This window comes from Oxyura jamaicensis, chromosome 1 (genome assembly GCF_011077185.1).
Source record: "Oxyura jamaicensis isolate SHBP4307 breed ruddy duck chromosome 1, BPBGC_Ojam_1.0, whole genome shotgun sequence".
Lineage (NCBI taxonomy): Eukaryota > Metazoa > Chordata > Aves > Anseriformes > Anatidae > Oxyura > Oxyura jamaicensis.
Window position 1 is genome coordinate 121,862,163 of NC_048893.1, and position 24,024 is coordinate 121,886,186.

Here is a 24,024-nt window from a genome sequence, read left to right on the forward strand (position 1 = left end):
ATATTCACAGCTGTCACTCTACTCCTCTCCAGCTCGTGAGACTAAATATGTGGAGAATCCACAAACCCAATTGGAAGAGGGGGTTTCACATTTACGGCATGCTATGGAGCCATACACAGCCTGGTGTCAGGTATAATGGTTTTGTGTTGCGTCTGGTAGTGGTTTGGTGGTAAGGGTCAAGCTGGGTGTTGGTTTTAGATGCATAATCAATAGACAGTAGCAAAAAAAATAGAAAAAAATAATAGCTATACAGACGGTTTTCCAAAATGCTGCATGACTTAAAATTTTCCACAATTCAGCTGATATTTACCCCCACTTTCACATGTAAACTATTATTTCTTTCTGTTAATTTGCTGAATTAAACCTCCGCTTTTTTGCATTTTATATCCCTCAAAAAAATAACTAAAGCTTATAATTGCTTTCTGTAACATTTTTAAGTGGTTAACTTTTGTAAGGTAGTTACAGGGAAGTAGTTATCAGGGAACAAAGTTACTTGAGAGGTTGATAATTAACTTCATAAACTAAGAATCAGCTGCTGTTGCTGAAAGAGCTGGTGTCTCCACAAACAAATCTTCCCCATGGCTTTCTTTTCTTTTTTTTTTTTTTCACAACAGGAAAAGCTTATTATTTTGGAATATCATTTCAGGTTAGCTTTCTGATGATGTTTGTAAAATGTTTTTTTAAGGTAATGTTACCTTTAAAGTAAATTTCCTGTGCAGGGAGCGTTGCAAAGCTTTTTGAAGTGCCTTCAGTGATAACTAGATATTAGAAACTTTTGTCTTTTTGACAAAAAATGTTCAAGTACCTAAAATGTTAAGCACACAAACATTAATTATGCAGAGTCAAAGTAATCCTTGTGTAGCAGGCCTTAAGACAGGCTAGTAAAAGCACTTACTTAAGAACTTGTGCCCAAGCCCATAATTGATACCAGCTGGGATTTGGGCTGATACGAAGTCAGAGTATCAGCTTCAAAACCATCACCTGAATGTTCTGTTTTGTATAGTTCACTAGCTGCCTACAATTCCATTTCTGTGTGTAAATTTCATAGTTGCCAGTTTGTTAGGGTTGTGCCCTTTAGTATGTTACTCACATCTAAATCCAAGCGTCCTTACATTGTATGTCCTTCACCCCTATACCTTAGCTTTTCTTGCTATGCTGAACACATTCTGTGTAGAATTTATTTCTTAAAATAACAACAAACAAAACCAAACCACAACCAGCAGTAACTTCAGTCAGGGGGAAAAATGTCTAAAAGAGGCAGTGGTAGCATTCCACTGCTATATCCTGAAAAGCTATCTCGTGGAAGTTGATAGTATCACAAGATCTGGGATACCTGGATTCGGTACAGTCCTGTGACAGTACAGGACGACAGGAGAATGGCTAAACTTGCATTTTGCATGCTCACAGAGAGTACCGTAAAATTTCAAGAAGTGTGTTTTGAGGGCAACGATACTGAGCTGTACTCACTACAACTGTGATACTTCACAATTTGTAGAAAATAAATAAATCCATCAGTATTTGCTGAACTGGAATATTGAAAGAAGGAACATGACTCTCCAGAAGAGGGAAAACTCTAGCTGGTACTCAGTGGCAAACCTGGCCTCTGGGCCTTAACCTGAAAACTTCTTTTATGTTTTTATTAGGCATCACGTTTATAATAAACAGTCATTAAATACAAAAGAAGTCTTTAGAGTGTAGAGGATAACCAGGATCTTTGTAATCAAGGTCTAGAGTTAGACCAGTGAGTTGTATCATGGCTTTCTTGCTCTCTCCTGACCCAGTGAATGTTGGGAGTTTACTTCTGAAGCAAGGGCATCCTTGTCATCTGGTTGCCTCTTGACAGCTTTAGGTGATGCTCCACTTTGCACAGTAGCTGTCCTGAATCCTCTTAAGCTGCAAGTTTTTCCTGTTCTGTACAGACATTCAGGCTGTTCAGATCAGGGTGTTCTTTTTGCCTAGGAGTTCTGTGTATTGGTACTATTAACAGTACCGAAACTTTTTTTGCAGAAATATTCAGGGTTATTCAGTCTGGTTATGTGTTTCCAAAGTGCCATAATCAGCAGAAGCACTGACTTGAGTTTTGAAGGGGAAGGGGGATTTTCCGCAGTTTAGTTAGAGCTCTGATCACCTAAATGCATGGGTTCTGTTTGGTTGCCTGTGGTAACTGTAACTGGGAATGAGATTTGAGACAAGTTTAGTTTCCCCATTGGACTGATTGCAGGTAAGCAACACTGCTTATGAACACTGCTTATGTCTTGCTGGCCTGTTGTCTTCCTATTTGCCTTATTTATTTTTGTCTCATAAGATGTGCTCTTCTGCTTACACACAACAAACCATTTCCTGGCAGTGGTTTACTGACTCATTTTATGAAGAGAGCATGCAACCTGTATAGGCTTGGGGTCATCATGCTTGCTTAACTGTAGTCAGAGATCATTTTGTTTTTTACCCTCCCCCTTCCTATGCTAAAAAATATCACATTTTAGTTGTCTCTGAGTTGCCTTCCCCCACCCCCCCCACTGGAGTTTAATAAGACCAACACCTATTTAAGGTTCTGTTGTGTGTCACATGCTAATGCTTTTTTTTTTTTCCATCACGTTTTTGTTAGGTCACTATTGGCAATGAGGAAACGAAAGTTCTTCTAAAGATGATATCCATGTGCAGTATCTCAGACAACTGCTTTTATTTCTTCACAGATGCAGCTCAACTGATGTTGCAAGATCATTCTTTTTAGTTTTGGACATATATGTTGATGAATTTGTTCCCTAATCAATGGACAGTCTTATACTGTCTAACCTCTAAAGTATTATTAGCAAAATTACAATTAGCAAGATGGCTTTTACTCTTTTTTTTTTTTTTCTGACTTGATAAAAAGTGAGATGAATTCTGCATGTGTATGCTATAGCTGCATATATCTGTTATATCCTGGATATTTCAGCCCATGAAAAATATTGTGGGGTTGAATCAGTGCCATTTGATTTATTTTGGACAGTGTAGGGGCATCTCTTTTTCCAAGTCACTTTGGAAATGTGTTTTTGTTAGATACAGTTCCTTGGAAAGGGTAGTGTAGCACCTCGCCAAATGAGTCATATACCCCCTGTGAAGAGCTGGGAATGAGTTTGTTGCAGTGTCATACTTGCCTCCTTTGCATTAACTCAAGTATTTTTTACAATGATTAAGTAAACTGAGAAATCTGAGGAAATCCCAAAATTCAGTTACTTGTTCAGGAACTCAGTAAAATATTGAAGCAGACTTCCGTGTTTTGAGGTATTATACTTGATCTCTGTCCGAACGCTACTTTGAGAAAAACGTGTAAGTTACAGAAAATGTAATGTTGAGCAAACGTAGTCTTGTAAGTGTACCGGGGAAGTGGGAATAAACAGAGTTAGCTTTGCTGAGATGGGTAAAATTAAAACTGTGAAGTTGTTCTGTTTTTCCTCAATTTCTTCATTGTTTTTGTGTATTAATATAAAACAATGCACAGCTTTATTTCTTCTTTTGACAGAAATAACTGTAGCTAGGTTTTACAGGCCCAAACCTACAAATGCATTGTGGTTAGCTTAACCTGGAGGCTACCTTAGGGACCCCAATTTTTTTATTATTCTTATTTTTTTTTTGGTCAGGTCAGTGAAAATCTGCAGTTAATTTACTTAATTGGTATCCATTTACCCTTGTTTTCTTTTCTTTTTTTTAGGATCTTTATGCCAAAGCTAAGCCCCAATTAGAAAAAGCTGTTGAGCGTGGTAGAGGTAAATCAGTTTAGTTTTCTTAACTAGCTATTTAAAATGCAGGACTGTACTCTATCTCCTATTAAAAGGGAATTTCATTATGCATCATTCTGTATGTTTTCTTGTTCCGTTTGAGACTATTTTTCCATAGATCAATTTAAATTTCCTTTCTAGGTTGTTGCTCTTCTAAACAATTAAAATTTGAGGCCTGCATCTATCTCAGCCAATGCCATTTAAAATGACAGACAAGAAAAAGAAGGAAAAAGGTTCTTACAAGTTATTCCCAGCCAAAACCAAGCATAATTTATTAGTATTTGTGTGACTCAGCCCAGTAACTAAATTGTACTTCGTGTTGGTTTACTTCTTTGGATCTCCTAAGAATTTTGAATTAATTCAAAATATTTTTTGTTGATTTCTGTTTTGGGAGCATCCTTTCATAGTTAAGCTCATCGGGACTGAACACGGATGCTATTTAGACCTTATTTCAGATACTGCGCCTCTATATCCCTGAATTTAATACTCTCAGTCTTTTGAACTCCCTTAATGGAAGGTTTTCCATAGTTTACCATTCTCCCATCAGATTCCCATTTTGAAGTGAGCTTTGTTTTTGCTGTGTTTTTCCTTTGTTCTGTGGTTTGTTTTTCGTACAGTGTTTCACTGAAACTAATTCTTGTTAACACGTAAATGCAAGAATCCGTTTTGCAAGGTTTTTTATCACTAATTTGAAAAAGATAAAATCGAGATGCAAAAGAGCAAAGCAAAACAGATGGCCCAGGAGCAAAGGCAAAATTTTCTGTGAAAATTGGTAAATACAATACGATGTTCAGTTTCATTCATGTGTCACTTGAGAAGATCTCAATGGCTTTGAATTTTATGCCAGCAGATTTAAAATGTGCATGATAGTTAATTGTGTTTTGATAACTCTTTTATGTTTAGTAACAGTTGCCAGCATGTATTGATGATTTCTTATCATAAAAACACTTCACATTACATTAATGCACTGTGTTCTGACTTCTTTTCAGAGGGCTGTGAATTTCTGCAAAATCCCCCTGATGGATTTTATCCAAGGCTTGGTGTGATAGGTTTTGCTGGAATTCTTGGATTGTTTCTTGCCAGAGGTAAGTGGGAACCTTTTGAACTGCTTATGGTTTAATTTGGGATAAATCACTTATTTGTGGTTTTTCGTTGTTGTTATTAACTCTTAAATGTGACACATGAGATCTGACTTAACTGTACAAGCATGTTTCTACAGTGTTTCCTCCAATTATATAGAAGGTATAATGTAAAAGGTGTATAGTAACCATTAATTATTGTTTATGAATACTGTATTTGTTACTGGAATCTAGTCTTTGATCTTTCTCAGCTGTAGCTTATTATAACAAAAGTGGGAAAGGATTTTTTTTAGCCTAGAAATCTTTTAATTTATGAAGTTATTGATCACATATGTATTGTAGAAAACTACAGAGGAATAAATTATGGTGAAACACAGAGGTTTCAGAATGACAATGCATGTAGAATAAGTTGTATATTCAAATTCCTTCAAAGTATTTAATGTCCAGGCAGATAGTTCCTGCATATGGTGATATCTAGGAAAATACTTGTGAACCGTGGGTGTACTATAGACGTATACACGTTTTGTGACATAGAAATGTGATACAGCTAATTTCATAACACTGGCTGAAAAAACTAGTATGTTTATCTTTCACAGAAATAAAAGTTATTTTAAGAAATGTTAATTATGAAGAATATTTTGTATTTGTAGTGAAATATTCTTAATACAATGAAATGACGTAACAAGAAGAATGCTTGTAGATAAAGGAACTGTGAAGCTGCAGAACTTAGAAACTAAGGAAGACTTGCTTTGGTTAAAAATACATCTTAGTGGGCTCCGTATGTGTTGGAGAAAGTGTGTGCTTGGTATTCAAAAGTGGAAAACATTCTGTGAATTTATGCATTCCTATATGCAATCCTGAAAATATTCAAACAAAGCACGTTTTTCCTAACGTGATTTTGAATGAAGATCAAAGTTTCTTAACATCTCTAACGTCTAACATTTGAAATTCTTTCTCTTAAGATTCCTGTTTCTTGAGTGATGTGGTTATGACTGAAATCAGTTTCCAGCTTTTATGACCTCAGCAAAATTACGGGGAAAAAAATAGCCATCTTAGGGCTAAATCTGAAAGATTAGAGAGTCCTAAATTTAACAAAAAGTCCTTTAGTATACAAGTATCTGAAGTCCTACTTTGTAAATTTTTGTCTGGTTATAGTTCAAAATACTGTTGTTTCAAGAAGTTATTCAAGCTGTAAAAGAAAATACCTCTTATTTTTGATGCTACAGAAAGTTAGAACCAAACTTTTTTTTTTTTCTTTTTTCTCCCCCTTCCTCCCGTTCACCCTTACTTGCTCTCACTGTAAAAATTGTCCTCTTGTAAGATGCAGATCAAATCTTCCAGGTCTAACCACAACAGCTGAAGATACTGCTGCCTGCTAGGTAGAAAGTATTATATTTGGAGTAGAGTCATTGTGCTTGGTTTAAAATGCTGTTGAATGTAGTTGGCTCTAAGCTTGGTGAGTAGCACTGGACAGGTATGGGAGTATTCCTGAACTTCGTTCTAATGGATGTCTCCAGCAGGGAGCAGGCTGATGGAAAACACTAACATCTTCAACTGTTACATTTATTCCTAAAGTAATACTGTAGGCACATTCTGATGCACTATCACTAAGGAAAATTTTCTTGTTCTCAGGTATTACAACAAAAGCATAATTTTTCTGGCTGTAAAGACACAATTAAACTTGCCTTTTCCGTGCTTTCTTATAGCTAACTGGTACCAAGTTTCCTCTTCATGAGACAGAAACATCATTTTCTCAAAGTCTCTCTTCTTTCCCATTCAGTTCCTCATCTCATCATGAGCATGTGTTGTAGAAACACTTTGGTTATAAATTTCTGCTTCAAAGTCCATTCTCTCCCTATTAGCTTTGCATATAGAACAGGCTGTTCTTTGAGGAACAGAAATACTGCATCGTGACCCCTGTATGTCTGCTCTGTGACCCCATTTCCCTTTTTTCTGCTTTACTGCTTGCTTTGCTCCTATACCAGCTCCCATCTAGGTTCCTTTTTTGCCTGGATGAACTGCAGGGTGCCCTGTAACTGATTCCATGATACAGTTTCACTGGCCAGCCAGGATATGTAACCTGTGGCCACATGTAATAAAGAATGAACTTTTTAGGCAGTTACATCATTTTAGACTTGTATATAAATGAATAGCGAGTTCAAACTGATTAAAATATTCAGAATTTACCTGGGGATTGAGTAGTGGGAAGACAGCATAGTTAGCTGTAAGTAGCAGTCATGGAAGTATCAATACTTGTGAGTCAAAGTAATTTACAAACTTTGTAGTAGAACTCTTCTTGTTCTGCTTAGTGTATTGAAAGAATGCTGACCTAACCTTTCTTTGCCTCATTTTTTCATTTTGGTTAGAAAAGAGTATCACTTGGTATAATGCTCATAAACATTTATGAACAGTGACTTTTACTTCATTATTTAGTGCCAAAATAAATAATATATTACTATAGAAAATATAGCTGTAAGGTAAATTGTCACTATGTAAAGATGTTAATAATTTTGTAAAATCATACTTTATCAGCATAATAATGTTTATTATGAAACCAGCTAAACTGTATCTAAAAAAATATGCTAAGCTCTATATTTAAAAAAAACAGAATTGCACTGCTTATAAGTAAAAGTTGAGTAGGGCCACTTAGTTGTCTCAGTTAACACATATTCTAACAACATTTTTTGTTGTGAAACAGGCTCAAAAATAAAGAAGTTGGTATATCCTGCAGGCTTCATGGGTATTGGTGCTTCCATGTATTATCCTCAGCAAGCGGTTGCCATTGCAAAGGTCAGTGACTATACCTTTTTTTTGGAAAAGTGTCTTTTATTTTGATAGTTGCTTCAAATTAACTGGTAATCCATTTTCTTAAAAGTCCTGTCTGCATGCTTGACACTTAACAAGATAATATTTTTTTCATGGAAGAATATATAGACTAGACTGAGTGAAAGTTGGGTATGCCATTTCTTTTAGTAAGTTTGTTTTTTAAAATCTGCGTAGAATCTTCAGTATGAGGTACATAATCTCCCTTCTGAATCTTGAACCTCAAGTAATAATAAATTAAATTAAGGCTTCGTATGTACAATTTGCATGTTCAGTTACAATACTAAGGACGCCTGAAATGTCTTGAGAGCAAAGGGAATAAAAGGGCTTAAAGAAAAAAATTAAAAGGAGATTCTAAAGAGAAATCATAGGAACAACGTTTTGAGATAAGCATCATTAATTAGTTTTTCTGGGTTTTATTGGATAGTTTTAAGATAGATTGTATGCACGTTCTGGAATGGGGTGAGAATTGTGCCGCGTATTGGATGCCTTTCTTGTTGTCGCATTCGTTGTTTCATGCACGTACATGTCGTGCTATCTTCCATTTACAGCGCCTTTCCTGTGAAAGAAAGAACTGAAGTGACCAGACAATTACTTAAAGTCTCTGTTGATGTCATTTCATGTGACTTGCTGTCCATGCACTCTTAACTGTGCTGACTGAGATTCTTCAGTTCTACACCAAATTCTTTTTCAAATCCAGCTTTTAACCACTCAAAGTATACATACCTTAGTGTATCAAAAATACTTTTTATTTGGGGCTTTGATAAATTGGCTTACAGATGGCTTGTGTATGATGCGGAGATGTCAGGCAGAAAACATGATGTTCTCAAGATCATATGGTGTTCTTTGAAACCTGAAAGGTTTGAAAGGCTTATGGACAGTGAAGTGGGAAATGATTAAACAGTGATCAAACTGATGTTATTGTTTTTAAAGAAGCTTAATTCAGTCTTAACTACAGATTTGCTACTAACAGCTTCACAATGCCTTGTTTATTTTACCATAACTTTGAAGTGCATGATTGCACTTTGATCAATTCACGGTTCTTAGTTCAACCATAACAAAAAATCCAGTGAGAGACCCTGAGCCTGGAACTTGATTGAAGTGGGTTTAGCTTTGTTGACTTGGTCAGGGCAATAGATGCAAGAGTTTGAAAACTTCTGTGGAAAGAGTGATATCTTAGATACTGTTTTGGTTCCGCTAACCTCACACATGCTTTTCTTTTCTTAAACAAGCAACATTTAAGCATACCACATCTTACTATCTACTATTTTTATGCCTTAATCTGGAATCAGAAATACTTTATTCTCTAATAATTATTTTGAAGTGTTTAGTAGCATTTGAAAAAAAGACCTGTAAGTGTAAGAAAGATGTCTGCAGTACAAAGTTTATGTGCCAAGAACACTATAGGAAGTATTCTGGAACATACATTTTAAGTTTTTTATTTGCTTTTTGTATTTTTTTTTCTTCTACATTTGATTGCTTCACTGATTTTCATTTTCATTTGCAATGGAATTGTTTCCTTCATTTGGTAAACTTTTGGATTTGGCCATACTTCATTCCTTCCCACCTTTATTAATCATTTTCCATTGGAAATAAACAGTACACTTGCAGTTGAGGTACAACATGTGATACATCTGTCTGGAAGAAATCTTTTTTTCTTTGGCTAAAATGTCTAAGTTGTTAATTGAAGTCACAGCAACAGAGCTCAGTGTTGGCCATATGTAGTTTTCAGACAATGTTTCTCTAACTGGAGATGGAAGAAATGCACTGACTAGGTGTTTTTTATTTTTATTTTCAAAATTTTCCCTCCTTTCGTAATCATTCTAGCAAATTGCAAATTTGTAAGGGATTTATTTCATCACTGCTAGCATTACTTTCATTTGTATAACTTTGAACAAATGGTCAGACTGTTTCTGTGGTAAGGGAACTGAATTTAATACTAATGTTTATTTTGTTGTAGTGGAACTTTAACTAATGTTTTGGAACTACATTGTGTTCCAGCTAATCATAATAAATTTCAAAATGTTTTGTGTTAACTGTGGTTTATCTTCCAACTGGAAAACTTTCCATTATGAAGTTACTTAAATCAGTCTCTTTATCATTAGAACTATTATTTTTTTCCTTGGTATTAGAAGTTCCATAAAGCAGCATGTGTTTTATGCTTGCTTCTTGAAAAATAAAAACCTAATACAGAAGTTTGTTTCTTTGACAACAAAATAAATTATATTTGTGTTTCTTTTGAGTGTACATCTCTTCCCTTGTCCAGTTTAGTCTGTAAGGCATAAACAGCTGTAGTGACACAACTGAGAGCATGACACAATTACAGGAACTAAGAATTGAAGAGTTGGGGTCACGTAGTCCATGTTCTCTGCAGAATGAAAGGCATGTAAAATTGTACTATTGACAACTTCGTTAGCAATAGAAATGTGGAAAAGACAGCAGATTCTCAATTCAGTTTCTCAGCATACAGTTTTGGTAAGGAATTGCTGACTAGAATTCTGCTTGATAATCTTGATGTGCATACCGAATATTTGATTATTATATACTTACTACCTTGTGTGGAATAGAAGATGGAAGCTTGTTCGCATGTACATTTGGCCTTAGGCACTGCTGATGCCACCACAGCAGTATCTAATATGTGTATTTGCGGCCTAAGGTCATTTTCAAACTATTTCAGAGTCTGTGCTGAGAACCGCTTAATCTGACTTTTGAACTTGTTTGTTCACATTTTAGCATACAGACTTTCTTACAGTGTTGCATTGAACAGAGGTGGTATTTTAGCATGTGCTAATTTAACACAAGCAAGCTAGAAATTATCTTCCAGAAACTTAGAATTCCAGATGACTATATGGAAAAGCATGTCCCTCTTTGAAAGGAACTCTTTGTATTAGTGTTCAAATTAATACTTTGAACAGTTGAATGAACGGTTTGTATTGTTCCTGTGCCTTTACTTTTCCTGGTTGGTACTGTCACTCAGAACTGTTGTGGCAACTGCAGTACCTGACTGTTTCCTCTTAAACTGCTCCGTGGGGAAGAGAGCTGTATAAAATACAAAAGGTATAAGATACAATACGCAACCTCCAGTGTTGTGTTTGTGAGAGTATGCATCAGGTGGTTATAAAAAATCTCTTGGATATGTTCCTGCTGACTGTAACTTGAAGCTCACAATCTCTCTAGGACTGTATTTCTCAGCCCCATGTGAGCTGTGAACCTGTGCATGGGTCCTGCCTCTTGGGGGGCGTATAGTGTTGGAGCAGTGGTTGACCAGAGTAGAATAAACTGTGTGGATTTCCCTACCTTAGGATGTTACTTTGCTCCAACAATTTGAAGGGCCCGTTTCTCATTTACGATAATTCATACTTGACTTGATCATATGAGTCCTATAATTAGAATATATTTAAATTGTACTGTTAAGATTGAGAGTGTTTTTCAGCAGGAACACAAGATGGCTTATGTATACCTGGTGTTTCTCATTTTATGTTGATAGCCGTGTCCTCAATGACATTGCAGACCAAAACAGCAACAACAACAAAACAAAACAAACAAACAAAACCCACCAGCCTTCATTTGGTTTTTGTTTGTTTGTAGTAGTTACTTTCCAGTCCTGGTAGCTTTGCACTGCTTACACCACCGATCGCATTATCCTTCCAGCTGAGCTGTAGGTTTTCAGAACTAGTTAGTTGAAGTACTTGCGAGTGAACACTCCTGAATACTGAACAAGAAAATAAATATTTATAACTGTAAAACCTGCACTGAGGAATTTTGGAGGTTTAACACATTCATTTTCAGAGCTGTTGGTGTGCCTTTTTTTCTGATGTCCTTTATCACCTTCAAATATAGGAAAAACTCAGTGCATCGCACAAACTTGTTTAAAATCAAAAGACAATTACAATTGTCAAAGGTGGTTACAAATACGCTTGCTCTTGGTACTTAAAACATCCTACATCTTGGATTTCGTTGTGACTCAGAAATGTAGTTGCTGATTTGGGTTTGGGTTTCTGGTTTGTTTTGTTTTAATTCTAAATATGTTCATTATTAAATAGCATCTTTAGTAAAGTGTGTGCAGATATGGCTGACTGTTGAGATCATCTGAGTTTCTCTATGAAATGATACAGATTAAGGAACAAGGGGATTGTTGCTGAGATGTTGATGTTCTGAGATGTTGCTGAGATGATGCTGAGATGTTGCCTTGCATGGTGAATGTGTGATTTTAGTGTAACAGTAGAAGGTCACATTGATGCTGCATAAAGCCATTGGGCTTTGAATGCAACAGTCTTGTGCATTTGTGGACATAAGCTGGTCTGATATGTACTTAAAAACCTTTCTTACCAATTTGACTGGAGTTTTAACTGCTATCTGAAAAGCACTCTATGATCTTTAATGTACTGCAAACTAGTTGTCCTTGTATGCAGTTTGTAAATGGGCAGGTCTGTATTTGCACTCTTCCTAAAATCTAATGCAGCACTAAAAAATCATGATACAAAGCTAGAGGTCTCAGTATCATTTGAAAATGTGTTGTCTGAGCTGCAGTATACAAAGGTGGTAACCTGACTTGCCCAGAAGCACATCTGTTATGGTGATGGTGCACAACTGGTGTAGTTAATTTTGTTCAGACAAAGGGAGATGGTTCTTCGCATGATATGTGCCCAGTGGTAGCAGTCCTCAGCACATGATGTTTTGGATCCAAAAAGGTTACGTGGTGCTTATCAGGAGACAGGATGAGTTCATAGGAGAGAAATTCACTGGGCATGGTTATACATACAGAAATCGCCTCTAGCTAGGGAAATCTATCAGCAGCAAATTCTTGGAGACTGAAAGAAAAGTAAGAAGAATCACTTACGCTTGCCCTGTTCTTACAGTTTCAGCTTTCCAGCTTTGTCCCCTCTTGGAGATAGGATGATACCTTCTCATTTTTTGATACCATGTTTTTTTGTTTTTAGTCTAATGTCTATCTTATTGGGCAAATTGTCCATTTTTACTTCCGATTATATTGTAAGAAAACAGATACTAATCTGAAAGTTAATCCTTCAAACTGACTTGATTCTGGAGCTCTAAAACCCTGATGCTCTTAGGTGTTAGGATGCTATGGATCTACAAATGCTATGAATATTATGATGCAAAGGAGCAGGAGATATTCTTTTATTAGACTTAGGGATTTTTCCTTTTATAAAATTATCTGTTGGTGTAATATAGCAAACAATGCCTTTCTTATGTCTTCAGTTTTGAACTTAGACAGCTGCTTATTTGTTATAGCCATCTATCAGCAAATCAGGTCTTTATTTTAAATTGCAAATAAGAAACAAAGGAGTACTCCTATTGTTCTGTCAAAACAGTGAAAACTGTAAAACTGCAAAATAGTGACAAACTAAGTAAGGGATATTTTGTCTTTAAAGCAAGTTTGGTCAAATTAAGAAATAATTTGCATATGTTAAATCTATTGAACATACAATACTAAGACTGTAAAATCCAGAGTTGTTTCCATGCAGCATCATCCCAGTCTTATATACAGATATATTTCATGTAGTCTTCAAGCAGTTTTTTAGCAGGTTGGCTTTTCTTATTCCTTATGTGTCATTTTTTTTCCCAAGATGTTAATTAATGCTGTACACATTGAGCTTGAGTGGGAAGATATTAAGGATCTTGGATTCTGAGATCTCTACCACATGAACAAGAAACAACAATTTTCCTCAGATTATTAAGTTCATGCTTTCTAATTTTTTTGTTTCAAAGGTTGCTGGTACACAGCTGTATGACTGGAGTCTTCAGGGATATATTGCCGTAGAATCTCTTTGGAAGGATAATCCTAAGGAGAAGAAATCTGGGAAAAAAAATGATAAGGTAAGAAGTCGAAGGAACTTGATCTCTGGATTAGGAGAAAATCCGGAAGAATGCCAATAAAAATCAAGTTTCTTTTGAGTCAGCTTTGAATCTCTGTCCTGATGCAGTACTGCGTGCAGTCATTGCTGGAAGTTCCTGCTTTCCAGATATCCGTTTGTTAAACATTGTTCTAACGATCAGGTTAACATTCACGTAATCAATTTATTAGTTAGAACAGAAAATAAAGATGAATGTCATTGTACAAATTGTTTTTTTTTTTAGTCTGATATTACTATTTTCTGTTATGATAAAAAGTAACGTGTCGGACTGCTGCCTTGCTTTAGAGGTTCCTGCATCTGATGACAGAGCAAATGCTAATGTAGTGGTTTTGTAGTCAAGAATTTGGCAAGCACTGAAGTTTCTCTAAAACAGCATTTTTGAATTAACATTGGTAATACAGCTAAGTGAATGTCTTGCATGCTTATTTTTAGTTTTAGAATGGAGCAGCTTTCCTTATTCCCTCTACAGAGAAGCTTTCCTTAGTCCCCCTGCACAGCATCAGTGATATGACGTGGTATCTTGCCTTTTTGAGTGCTAAATTGATACTTTACCTGCAGAGGTGGTCAAATATCATATACAGCAGCAGTGAATTGAAGAATTTTAGGTTTGTTTATCTATAATTGTTTACTTCTATAAAATGCTATATGTTGTGACTCGATAGTAATGTCCAGTAGAGCAGAATGCAATGCCATAATTATGCTAGAGCAACTATTCATAAATACTGTGGGGAAAAAAAAAAAAAAGATTCTATTTTGCTGCTTCTAATGAATTATGAATTTCACATTCTACAAAATACTAGAAAGTTTCAAAATTAGTGCAATTGATTGGTTAATGATATTTGCTGAAGATTAGCATTGACTTGTGAAGACTTGTTTTAATGAACATTAAAAATGAACTTGTTTTAATGAACATTATACTATATAATGTCTAGGTCATAATTTATAACTTGCCTGAAGCTTCTGCCATTAATTATCTTGATGATGTTTTGTTTGTTTTATCTACTAGACATTTCTGTTATCCCACAAGAACAAGCTGTCTCAGTAGTTGTACCTCTCTGATACAGATAAACAAACTGACTTCTAAGAAATATATGTAGATGGCTCAGTGAATTGGAGTATAAGAGGCTGAAGAATTGTGTGAGTTGGTAAAATATATTTGAGGGAGAGCCAGTAAGGTTTTCAGGGAAATTTTTAACTGAAGAAATAAAAATTCAGAAGTGTAACATAAAGCTTCAGCGGTTTTAAATCCACTGCTAGACTTGCTGCATCTTTAATTCCTGATTTCTAAGCAAAAAGCTTGTTCTAAGCTTCTGTTGACACAAATTGCTGCCCTAGCAGCAGACTGCTTCCTATCTCTTATTTTAGTTGTTTAAGGCAGCAAAGCAGAACTAAAAGGTGTTTTGAAAACAACTTTGAACCAGCAGAAAGCCTTGGTGTTTCAGTGTGGACCTTGTGATTGAGCCCTAGCTCAGAACTGGTAATAGCTTATCCTAGGTTGACAATGGTGTATGGCTTTAATGGTGGTGTTCTGGGTTGTTGGAAGCCAGAAGTCCTGTCTGACCAGAACAAGGTATTTGCAACCCAGAGGTCTAAAAAATAAAAAGGGTAGCCACTTAGGGGGAGATGGTTTGGAGAGGCAATTACACTTGAGGTTGCAGGTATGGAATAGAGTTCCTTGGGTGGGTCTAGGTGTGGGACTAGTTCCAAACAAATGGGGTTGGAGAAATGCTCACATGTCCTGTCAGATGCTGAGTCTTCTGAGAATGGTCACCAGTTGAACACTGGTGGAGACCTTCATCAGTGGATACTCACCCTGTATGGGCCCCTGGACACTTGAGTAAATGTACATGTACTTGTGTAACTCTTTGAAAAAGCTTAGTTAATCATATTGTACCTTTCATAAAACCTAGGCTGTCAAAAAATGCATCAAAAAAATAAGCAACATTAAAATATTTCAGAAAGACAAACTGATAGCATCAATAAGGTTTAGCTGAGCTTTTTATTTTATTGTGTCCTAGGCTTTCAAAAGGAAACACATGGTTGTTATTGGAAGGGAAAAACTTTTGAAGCTTTTATCTTACTATAAGGTTTATTCAAGCAGTTGCTACCTCAGCAGAAAAACAAAGGGCATGTGAAATTGGAGAGACTACTAAGTAAACACAGCTCTTTCTCTTCCTCCTTGCAGAATCTTTAAATCACACCCTTTAAATGCCAAAATGTTATTTGGACAAAAAATTGAAATGCCACTGAACAGTTTCCTTCTAAAGTTCATCTAACTGTTCAGATGTTAATGTTAACTATTGCCGGTTAACTTGGTGAATCAGGCAAGATTAAAAAAAAATGTGACTGAAGTGAAGAAGCAATATGAATTGGATGAAATTTCCTGCATTTCAGAAGTTCAGTGATCGCTTACCATGGAACTATGCAGCCTCTTGTTTTTTGTTTGTTTGTTTTTAAGTCCTCTGAAGTTGTTAAAGAGAGAGACTATTGTCTCTATGGCAGAGAAGCCAAACAGCAGTTCAGAAGTTGCTGGAGTGAAAAGTATTTCTGATGGGAGAAGTCTGCTGTGAAATTTCCTTTGGTCTGAGTTTGTGAAACAGTATAAAATATGTGGTTGAGAAGGTGTTTTGGTTTTGTGGAGGAAGGGAGAGGGAGATTCTGCTTGTTTGTTTGTTTTATTAAAGACTATGCCGTGCTGTTCTATCAGGATGTGGTCAGTCACACTTAATAATGAAAGCCTCTACTTTTTTGTATGTACAAGCATCAGCATGCCACTGCAGTGAGAGAGGAAGTCTACCCAAGAAAAACATTTTCAGTCTCTCTCTAATGCTGTGTTACACTAGTGCAAAAAAGTACTTTTTGTTCATATAGCTGGTAAGATTCAGCTAATCAGCGTCAACTATTCCAGCAAAAGGATTTTTGTTACTGCATTTTTATTGAAGCCTTTACTGGTATAGAAATGCCAAGGAAGAAAAAAAAATCCTTCTAACTCTCATGTACTAAAGTTGGCAAAGCTTTCTGGGATAGGTTGTAGGACTTCTGCCCTGATTTGATATCCTGGTGAAAGAGTCATGTTGGTTTTATCTATTTGTTCCTTATTGCCATAGTAGGCACCTAGATTCACCTAGTGAAGGCAAATACAAACGTTACTCTTGAGTTGTTATGGCAGTTGTAACCCAGCTCGTAAAACCATGCCAGAGCAAAAGGTATTATTTTTTGGTTTTGTGTCATTTGCTCTAGCATTTTCCTGTTGCTACACAAAGGATCCCTGCACATAGTCAAATAATATCTGGGTGGCTCTTCTTGGCTTGTGATAATTTGTTACGCTGCTCATAATTTGTTTGATAGTCATAGGTACCACAGCTGCAAATAACTTCATGTTTGTGCAGCAGGAGGTCATTAAAATAGATGCAGTGTGTTAATTTTCTGAAGGTTTTATGAGGCAAAAAGCTATGCCAAACTGAGGTCATCATCAACTCAAATCTAAGTTCTGCCAAGAAAGATGAATTCCAGGATCTTCTGCTGCAACATTTTGAAACACTGGCTGGAGCCCCTCCGTACAGCGAGTCAGTCTGTAAAGCTGTGAATACACAATTTACAGTATAGAAGTATAGATTTCTAGTATCCTGAAGCCAGCTCATTGTAGGAAGTAGTTGTCAGGATGAAAGTTCTCTGGTGAAATTGTGCAGGTATCATAAGTGACAGTCTGTGTCCACATTTTTTTATTTACAGAAGGATGAGACATTTACCTAATAAGGAATGGAAGGGGTAGTTATTTAGCTTCTGTATACATTACCTTGATATAAAGTGGACAACTTTACTACTTCTTCCTCCCAAAAGAGACGATGGTATAAGAAATGTAACCGGCTTGTTGATAAGCCAGGTATAGTTTAAGGGTTTTATCTTCTGAAATTTTTTGGCTTGCCTGAGTCATATTTACACACAAGAAATAATTCCACAAAAATCAGTGGAATTACTGTTAAAATTTTTATCACCAGGTTGTGAGTCTTCAGGAAAAGCAATAGTGAAGTAGAAGATACGTTCTTCAAACCTTGTTTATCCTAGTTTGCAAAATTTGTAAAGAATCGTATCTATGCCTTGGAACAGTTTTTAAGCATGATGTCTAGTGTTTGAAACCCTTTTGAGTAGTCTTAGGCAGCATCAAACTTTAATTACAGGTGTTTTGCAATAATGAAGGCTCATACCCTGAAGTTGCTTCAGCTAGTCTTTGTGAATAACTGTTCCCTCTGCCCAATAACTTAATGCAAGATCTTTCTCTACACTTCTTTTCTTCTACCTTTGCCTTTTAGTGCTAGCTGAACTTTTAAGCCAGAGAATTGCAGCTTCTTCCCCTGCCCCCCCTCCCCCAGGATCTCTGTTTAATTCTTGCTGTGTTTGTCAGCTTTAATACCTGTTGTTAGGTCAGAGGGCTGGACTGACCCTAGCAGCTGGAAGACTTCTGTGCAGCACCATAACTTTAAGTACTGTAGTTTTGTGTATAACAGATTATATTTGTTTACAGAAAACTGCTTCGGCATCAGTATTTCAGAGCCACGGTTTAATACAGATGACTTGTAAGTTGTTTGTTTGTCAGTCAGCTCATTTGATGATTATTGTGAAATGCAGCCTTTCTGCCCTTCCTCTTCTGCCTCTGGTCTCTATACTTCTGTCGTTTCTACTGTGCTGCAGGGTTGTTAGCTCTTGTACTCCAGTGGTTTCGTCTTCAAGTGACAAGGGCTTGTGTTCTGATACCAACTCGCTTAGACCCAGGTTTTGCTCCAGCCAGTGAGCTAAAACATGCTGAAACACATAGAAAAAGCATTCTCTTTGGTCAGCTCTCTCTTTGTCTTTTCTTTACACTAATCAGTGTTTTGCTGTATTTTCAGCTATTTTGGATTCTCCCTCTTGCTTTGACACTGAATCAGGCACACATTGTTTTTACCAAAGTGGCAGAACAGTGCTAGAGCTCTAAAAACATCCCCCTTTTCAGTCCCTGTTCATTTCTTTGTGTGCTCTTCCCCACTTTCTTCCAGTGAGTAATAAGGTCTTGCAGAAGACTGCTTCTTATTGTATTTCTTCCCTTGTTGCCTGCCACTTGGTTGTTTAAACAACTTCAGAGGTTGAAAGAAACTCTTACAGCTTATTGTTTGGTCTTCATTCCTGATCTGTTGGTAGAAACCATCTGTGATTTACCAATACTCTCTGCGTATACATAACGTAAGTACTTACGTACGTGTGTATGTACACACGCTTAGTTAAGCACAGCTGTTTGGGTATTTTATTAAGTGTCAGCTGGTGACAGAGTGCTTCCAAGTGCAAAGACTGCTCAGCTTCGGTGGGCTTGTTTCCTGTACTTGCCTTAAGGAAATGATGAAAGTGGAAGTTGTGGTGTCGGTGTCTTGACTGGGTAGCTTTACTGTGAACATCATAAACTGTGATCATAGCAGACCTAAATTGTGTTTTGAGTATCCTTTAGAATACAACATGAGCAGCTGATATAGATATATGTGTATATATATCAGCAAAAGTTTGGTCATCTGAACTAAATGATAAACATCTACTGTGAACAGAAAAGGGTGTCACACACACTCACTTTTGCTACTAAGAACAACAATAGAGTAAAACTTGTAAAAGTTATTACTTCTTAGTTTGGGCGGTGATGAATTTAAGTGTATAAGAGGTGGGAAAGGAAGAATCCACCCTATGTAAAGTTGTGCTTTTTAGAGCAACTTCAATCACGGTAACATTTTTAAAGTGCTTCATATTTCTAAGAGTAAATTTCAAGCTCAACTAAAATTACAAAATTGAGAACATGTTGTCTTGATTGACTGGGAGAGGATGAATAAGGTTAAACACTGATGTTATCTTTATTCTAAGCAATACATTGCAAACAAAAGAGACAGAAGAAAAGGTAAATTATTAATCTGTGAGCCTGAATGCTTTGTTTTTTCTTTTGTAACTGTTGTTCTTTTCTGGTGGTCAGACTCTGCCTTTTAAGAGTTTTCCATAAACATAAGAGACATGTATGCCTCTCTTTAGAGTTATAATTTCTGTGGTTAGGTGCCACTGTAAAGGGGCCCAGCCATCTGCTTGCTCCTGTTCAGAGCAAGCACTAGAAACTGACTTTTGCATCAGGGTAGGCTGTAATGTAAGGAGAAAGTCTAATTTAAAAAAAAAAAATGCTGGCTAAGTTCCTTTTGGACTTTTTTCTTCATATGTAAGTAAAACTGGATAGAAATAATTATTTTTTTTAAGTTAGTTTAAAGTTTAGGTCTCAATCCATGTCTGTTAGATACAGTGAGCTAAGCTGACATTTTTTAATCACTTATGTATTAAAGCTTTTTAAAGAGCGTTGTGTACAGTCCCCTTAATTCCAGTATTATCTTGGATTTCAAATAATGATTTTTTTTTTAATCCTGTGGAATCCCAGCGCCTTGAAGACTTTATGAATGTGTTACGGAGGTTTGTTACCAGTCACCGTTGAGCTGAAGCTCGCAGTTGCATAAGAATGTAAAACATTTCCATTCCTGCTGCGGGGTACAGCTCTGACACGTGAACTCTGTCCACCCAGATGCGTTACGAAGTGGCTGTGTTCCGGCAGAAAGTGGAAGGACTGTGTCTTGAGTATGTGCCTGCTTCTAACGATGAGAATGCCAAGGAGGAAGCGGTCTTTTGGGTCATTGATCTAAACACGTTTTTTGCTTCTGATTTGTTTTGGGTGTGACTTATGGACTTTGGCACTTTGTTAAATTATGTGTGTTCACTTCCTTTGCCACCTCAATGGACATCTTTTTCTGGCTACCCATATTACTGCTTTATCAGTGTCGTTCACTCTTTGTTGATGTAGTGGGCACATACAGCAGATGGAGTTAAAAGACCTTAATTGCTAATTGAGCAAATGAGTTTGTGAGACTGGTTAGCAGTGGGCTGATTTGAGCCCAGAACTCAGGCTGATAGATCAGCAAAGACAAGCCCTGTGATGAGACCTACCAGTCTCACAAATACAAAGGAACTGAGCAAAACCACTGTTTTCCCATAGGTTTTATTGCTAGTTGTCTTGGTCCTTTTTGTTGTTGTTTAGGGTAAAATACTTTACCTAGGTGGTGGTAATTTTTTTTTTCCACAAGTCTAGACAAGCAAGTGGAAGAACACAGAGCCCTCTGTGAACAGCATATTTTTAGTTAATTTGTTCAGAATTGAGTAATCCCTGAGATGAGGCATCATGAGTCAGATTGTTCATTGTGAGTTGTAAAATGTCGTAAGTTGTAAGTTCCTGTACTGGGAGGATTATGGAGTAGGTCATTGCTTTGAAATGGGTGTGTTTCGTGGATATGATTTCATTTGCTATGAAATATTCAGGATAGAGATCAAAAGAATTGTTCTATTTTTTTTAAAGGGGTTAGCTTTTTAATATCTTGCTAGACATATTTTGAATAAGAACTTCAAGAATTATCTCCATAATTGAATCTTGGTGTATTGGGTCCATATCTCCAGCACAGCATATACTGGTCTCATATATATGTATATGTATATATATGGCATATATATACCATACCATATATATATATACACACACACACCACATATGACCATATATATATGTTTCATAGGCTCAGTGCCTTTACATAGTGCTTAATGTATACTGGATTGTAAATCCAAACCATCCTGTATTTTTTTTAATGTTTTCCAATTTCAAATGGATTCTTTTGGTATATTTTCCGTCACGTTTATTTAAGGCATATTGGTAAAAATCTGGTTTTTAGAATAAAAAGAAAGCACAACTTAATTTTCATGTTTCGAACTTAAGAATAATTGAGGTTGGGTGCAACCTCCAGTCATTTCATCCATCCCCATGTTCAAAGCAGAGCCAGCTTTGAAGATAGATGTGGTGGCTCAGGTCTTGTCCAATCAAATCTCCAAGGGTGGAGATTGAACAGCCTCTCTGGGTGACCTGCTCCTGTGTGTGATCAGCGCAGTGATAGTTTTTTTTTCCTTATATCTAGCAGAAATTTGCCATAATGCTACCGTGTTCTGCTGTGAACCTCTGAGAAGAGCCCGGCTATTCCAAATATGCAAATATTCATTAAGGAAGGGTGGATAGCAATTAGATTCCCCCTTTGTCTGGTCTTCTCCAGGCTGAACAGACCCAGGTCTCTCTCTTATATGTCATGTGCTTCAGTCCCCATGCCGTGTGTGTGGCCCTCTAAGTATTTTCTTTATTTATATCTATTTAAAACCATAATGAAGAGAGTGTTCGTTATAGCATACTTGGCAAGTAGATAGACCAGATGCTCTAACAAGCCTCTCTTCATTCTTCGATTTCTATCATTTATTTCAGAGAAAGTGTAAGGACAGTCTTTCAAAGGATATGTGCTGAAAGAGGCCTATTGTATAAATCCACACAGAATTCAAAGAATGCAAAATAGCAACCACTCTGTGGGAATTCATCCCCTCTTATTAATACAGGCAAAAAATGAGTCAATTAAAGCATTTCTGTTGAACTACTTGTTCTTTCAAATCCTTTAATTGCTGAGCTAGCTACAGGAAGACTGAAATCCTAGAAACAGTTTGAGAGATCATTTTTGGGGTATATCATAATGAATTAGCCTCATCAACCATCTTTCATCTTTTTAAAAGGTCTTCTGTTGTAGCAAAAATATTAATCATGGATTGTTTTTGCCATCTCAAGGGTGATGCAGAGGGTGACATCCATGCTGCTTCAAATGAAGAGCGAGCGCTGAAGTAGAACACCAAATCACTTGCCATCAAACAGGTAAAGGCTAAAGACTGCTAATAGCTGCAGCAGCAAAATAACCTGGAAAAGCTGAACTTTAGGTTTGACTTGTAGTTATCTTCTTCATATTGATGAAATGGGGAAGAGAGATAACAATTTCTACTTTATTTTTATTAAACTTCACATTTGTCCAGAATATGCATTCTTCTTAATAGTGCTTAAGTTAAATGATCTAAATTCTTCTTTAGAGCATAGAAAATAAATGTAAATGTGTCCTCTATGGATTATGAATTCTTTTAACAAGGCCTTTTTAATATATTGTTAATTTGTTCTTTTTCTTCTTCTCTTCCCATTTCTGCCTCCTGTACCAAAAACCTCTTCACCTTTGTCAAAGGTGTGCAGGTGTGAAGGAGGGGAGAGGAACCTCTTCCCTGCTCTTACGTTTTCTCTAAAGTTTTGTCAATGTACAGCCACATTTTACAGCTTGTAACAGTCCATGATGTGCCTGACCTTTCGTGTTGATGTGCCTCACTAATGAGATGTGCTACATCAGTTGGGAACCAGTGATGGAGGAAAAGGAGGCAGTGTTTCCCAGTTCTGTGAGCTAGAAACTAGAGCTGAGACTCCAGTTCTGGTCTGACTTTGCTACTGGGTTGCTTTCTAAACTCAAGAAAGTCCTGTGATTGTTAAGGAAAATAAGAAAATAAAACAAAACTCTTCTAACTTCTAAAAGTAGTTCTAATTCGTAGGACAAAAATAGCTGCGTGTCTGAGGCCTATCACAAATGGTAATGTAATTGGACAACATTTAGGACAAAACATCAGATTATTTTCTCAGAGAACAAACGCTTAGGATATATTTTCTGAACATGTTTTGTAGTTGCTTGTTTTTGTTCTGTATTACTTTCATGTTATGCTAAGAATTATTTTTCATCAGAAAATGATTCTAGCATTGTAGAGACTTCATTATTTTTTGTTCAGTGTTCCATTTACCAGTAAAATTATTTTTTCCCTAACTGACAACTGTGTAAATAGAGTCCAAATTTAGAAAACTGCACCAATTTTTTCTTCCACGCATCACCACCAGTCACAAATGTTATGCAGATGTTATGCATCTGCTGAGCAGCAGCATTCTATCATTACACAGCCAGCCTTCACAGTAAAACTAGTTTCTAATGTTGTTTCCATTCATGTATTTTTAATTGCTATAGCTAATTCTCATAAGGGCAAAGGTATTTTGAGCGGCTGATTTACTGAGTACCTTAGTTTTTCCTTCAGATATAGGAGTTAGTTTTCCTTCAGAATATGAAGTCTCTAAATGTGTTTTGCTAATATTTTATACAATAGCCACATAAAATAAAAATACAAGAAAATAGGAACTGTCTTGTTTTGAGTAAAGATATTCGGGAAAGCTGCTCTGAAATTCACTAAAATATTGTGCTGCTGGTGAGTTAGGATAGAGCTACTAAATAATTAAAAAGCCAGGAAAATTCAATTTTTATTTATTTATGTGGGACACTGTACAAATACCAAGGTTCAATACAAACAGAAACCCATAAATAGCTTTTATTTTCTTTCAGCATTTCTTACCACATGAACGTAAATTTTGAGGAATGCTTTTTTCTGGCTGCTGTCTCAGATGCTCCGTTGTCTTTCTTTTTAAAGAGTTAAGATTACTCGGATGTTAAAAGTATCTTGGTGCTGCTGATTTTGAAATCTACTTGCTTTGCCTCATGTTGTTTCTGGAGGAGATGC

The 24,024-nt window shown here is 36.4% G+C and overlaps 1 protein-coding gene across 2 annotated transcripts in view; it reads left to right on the forward strand.

Moving 5' to 3' along the window:
- APOO (apolipoprotein O) overlaps positions 1-24,024 on the forward strand; it is a 31,795-nt gene that overhangs the window by 5,872 nt on the left and 1,899 nt on the right. For both annotated transcript variants that reach the window (XM_035330634.1, XM_035329819.1), the window contains exons 3-8: positions 11-130; positions 3,692-3,746; positions 4,748-4,843; positions 7,536-7,627; positions 13,391-13,498; positions 22,226-22,309. In XM_035330634.1, the coding sequence (XP_035186525.1) occupies positions 11-130; positions 3,692-3,746; positions 4,748-4,843; positions 7,536-7,627; positions 13,391-13,498; positions 22,226-22,282 (528 nt within the window). In that variant the 3' untranslated portion in view covers positions 22,283-22,309. The remainder of the gene's footprint in view (positions 1-10; positions 131-3,691; positions 3,747-4,747; positions 4,844-7,535; positions 7,628-13,390; positions 13,499-22,225; positions 22,310-24,024) is intronic.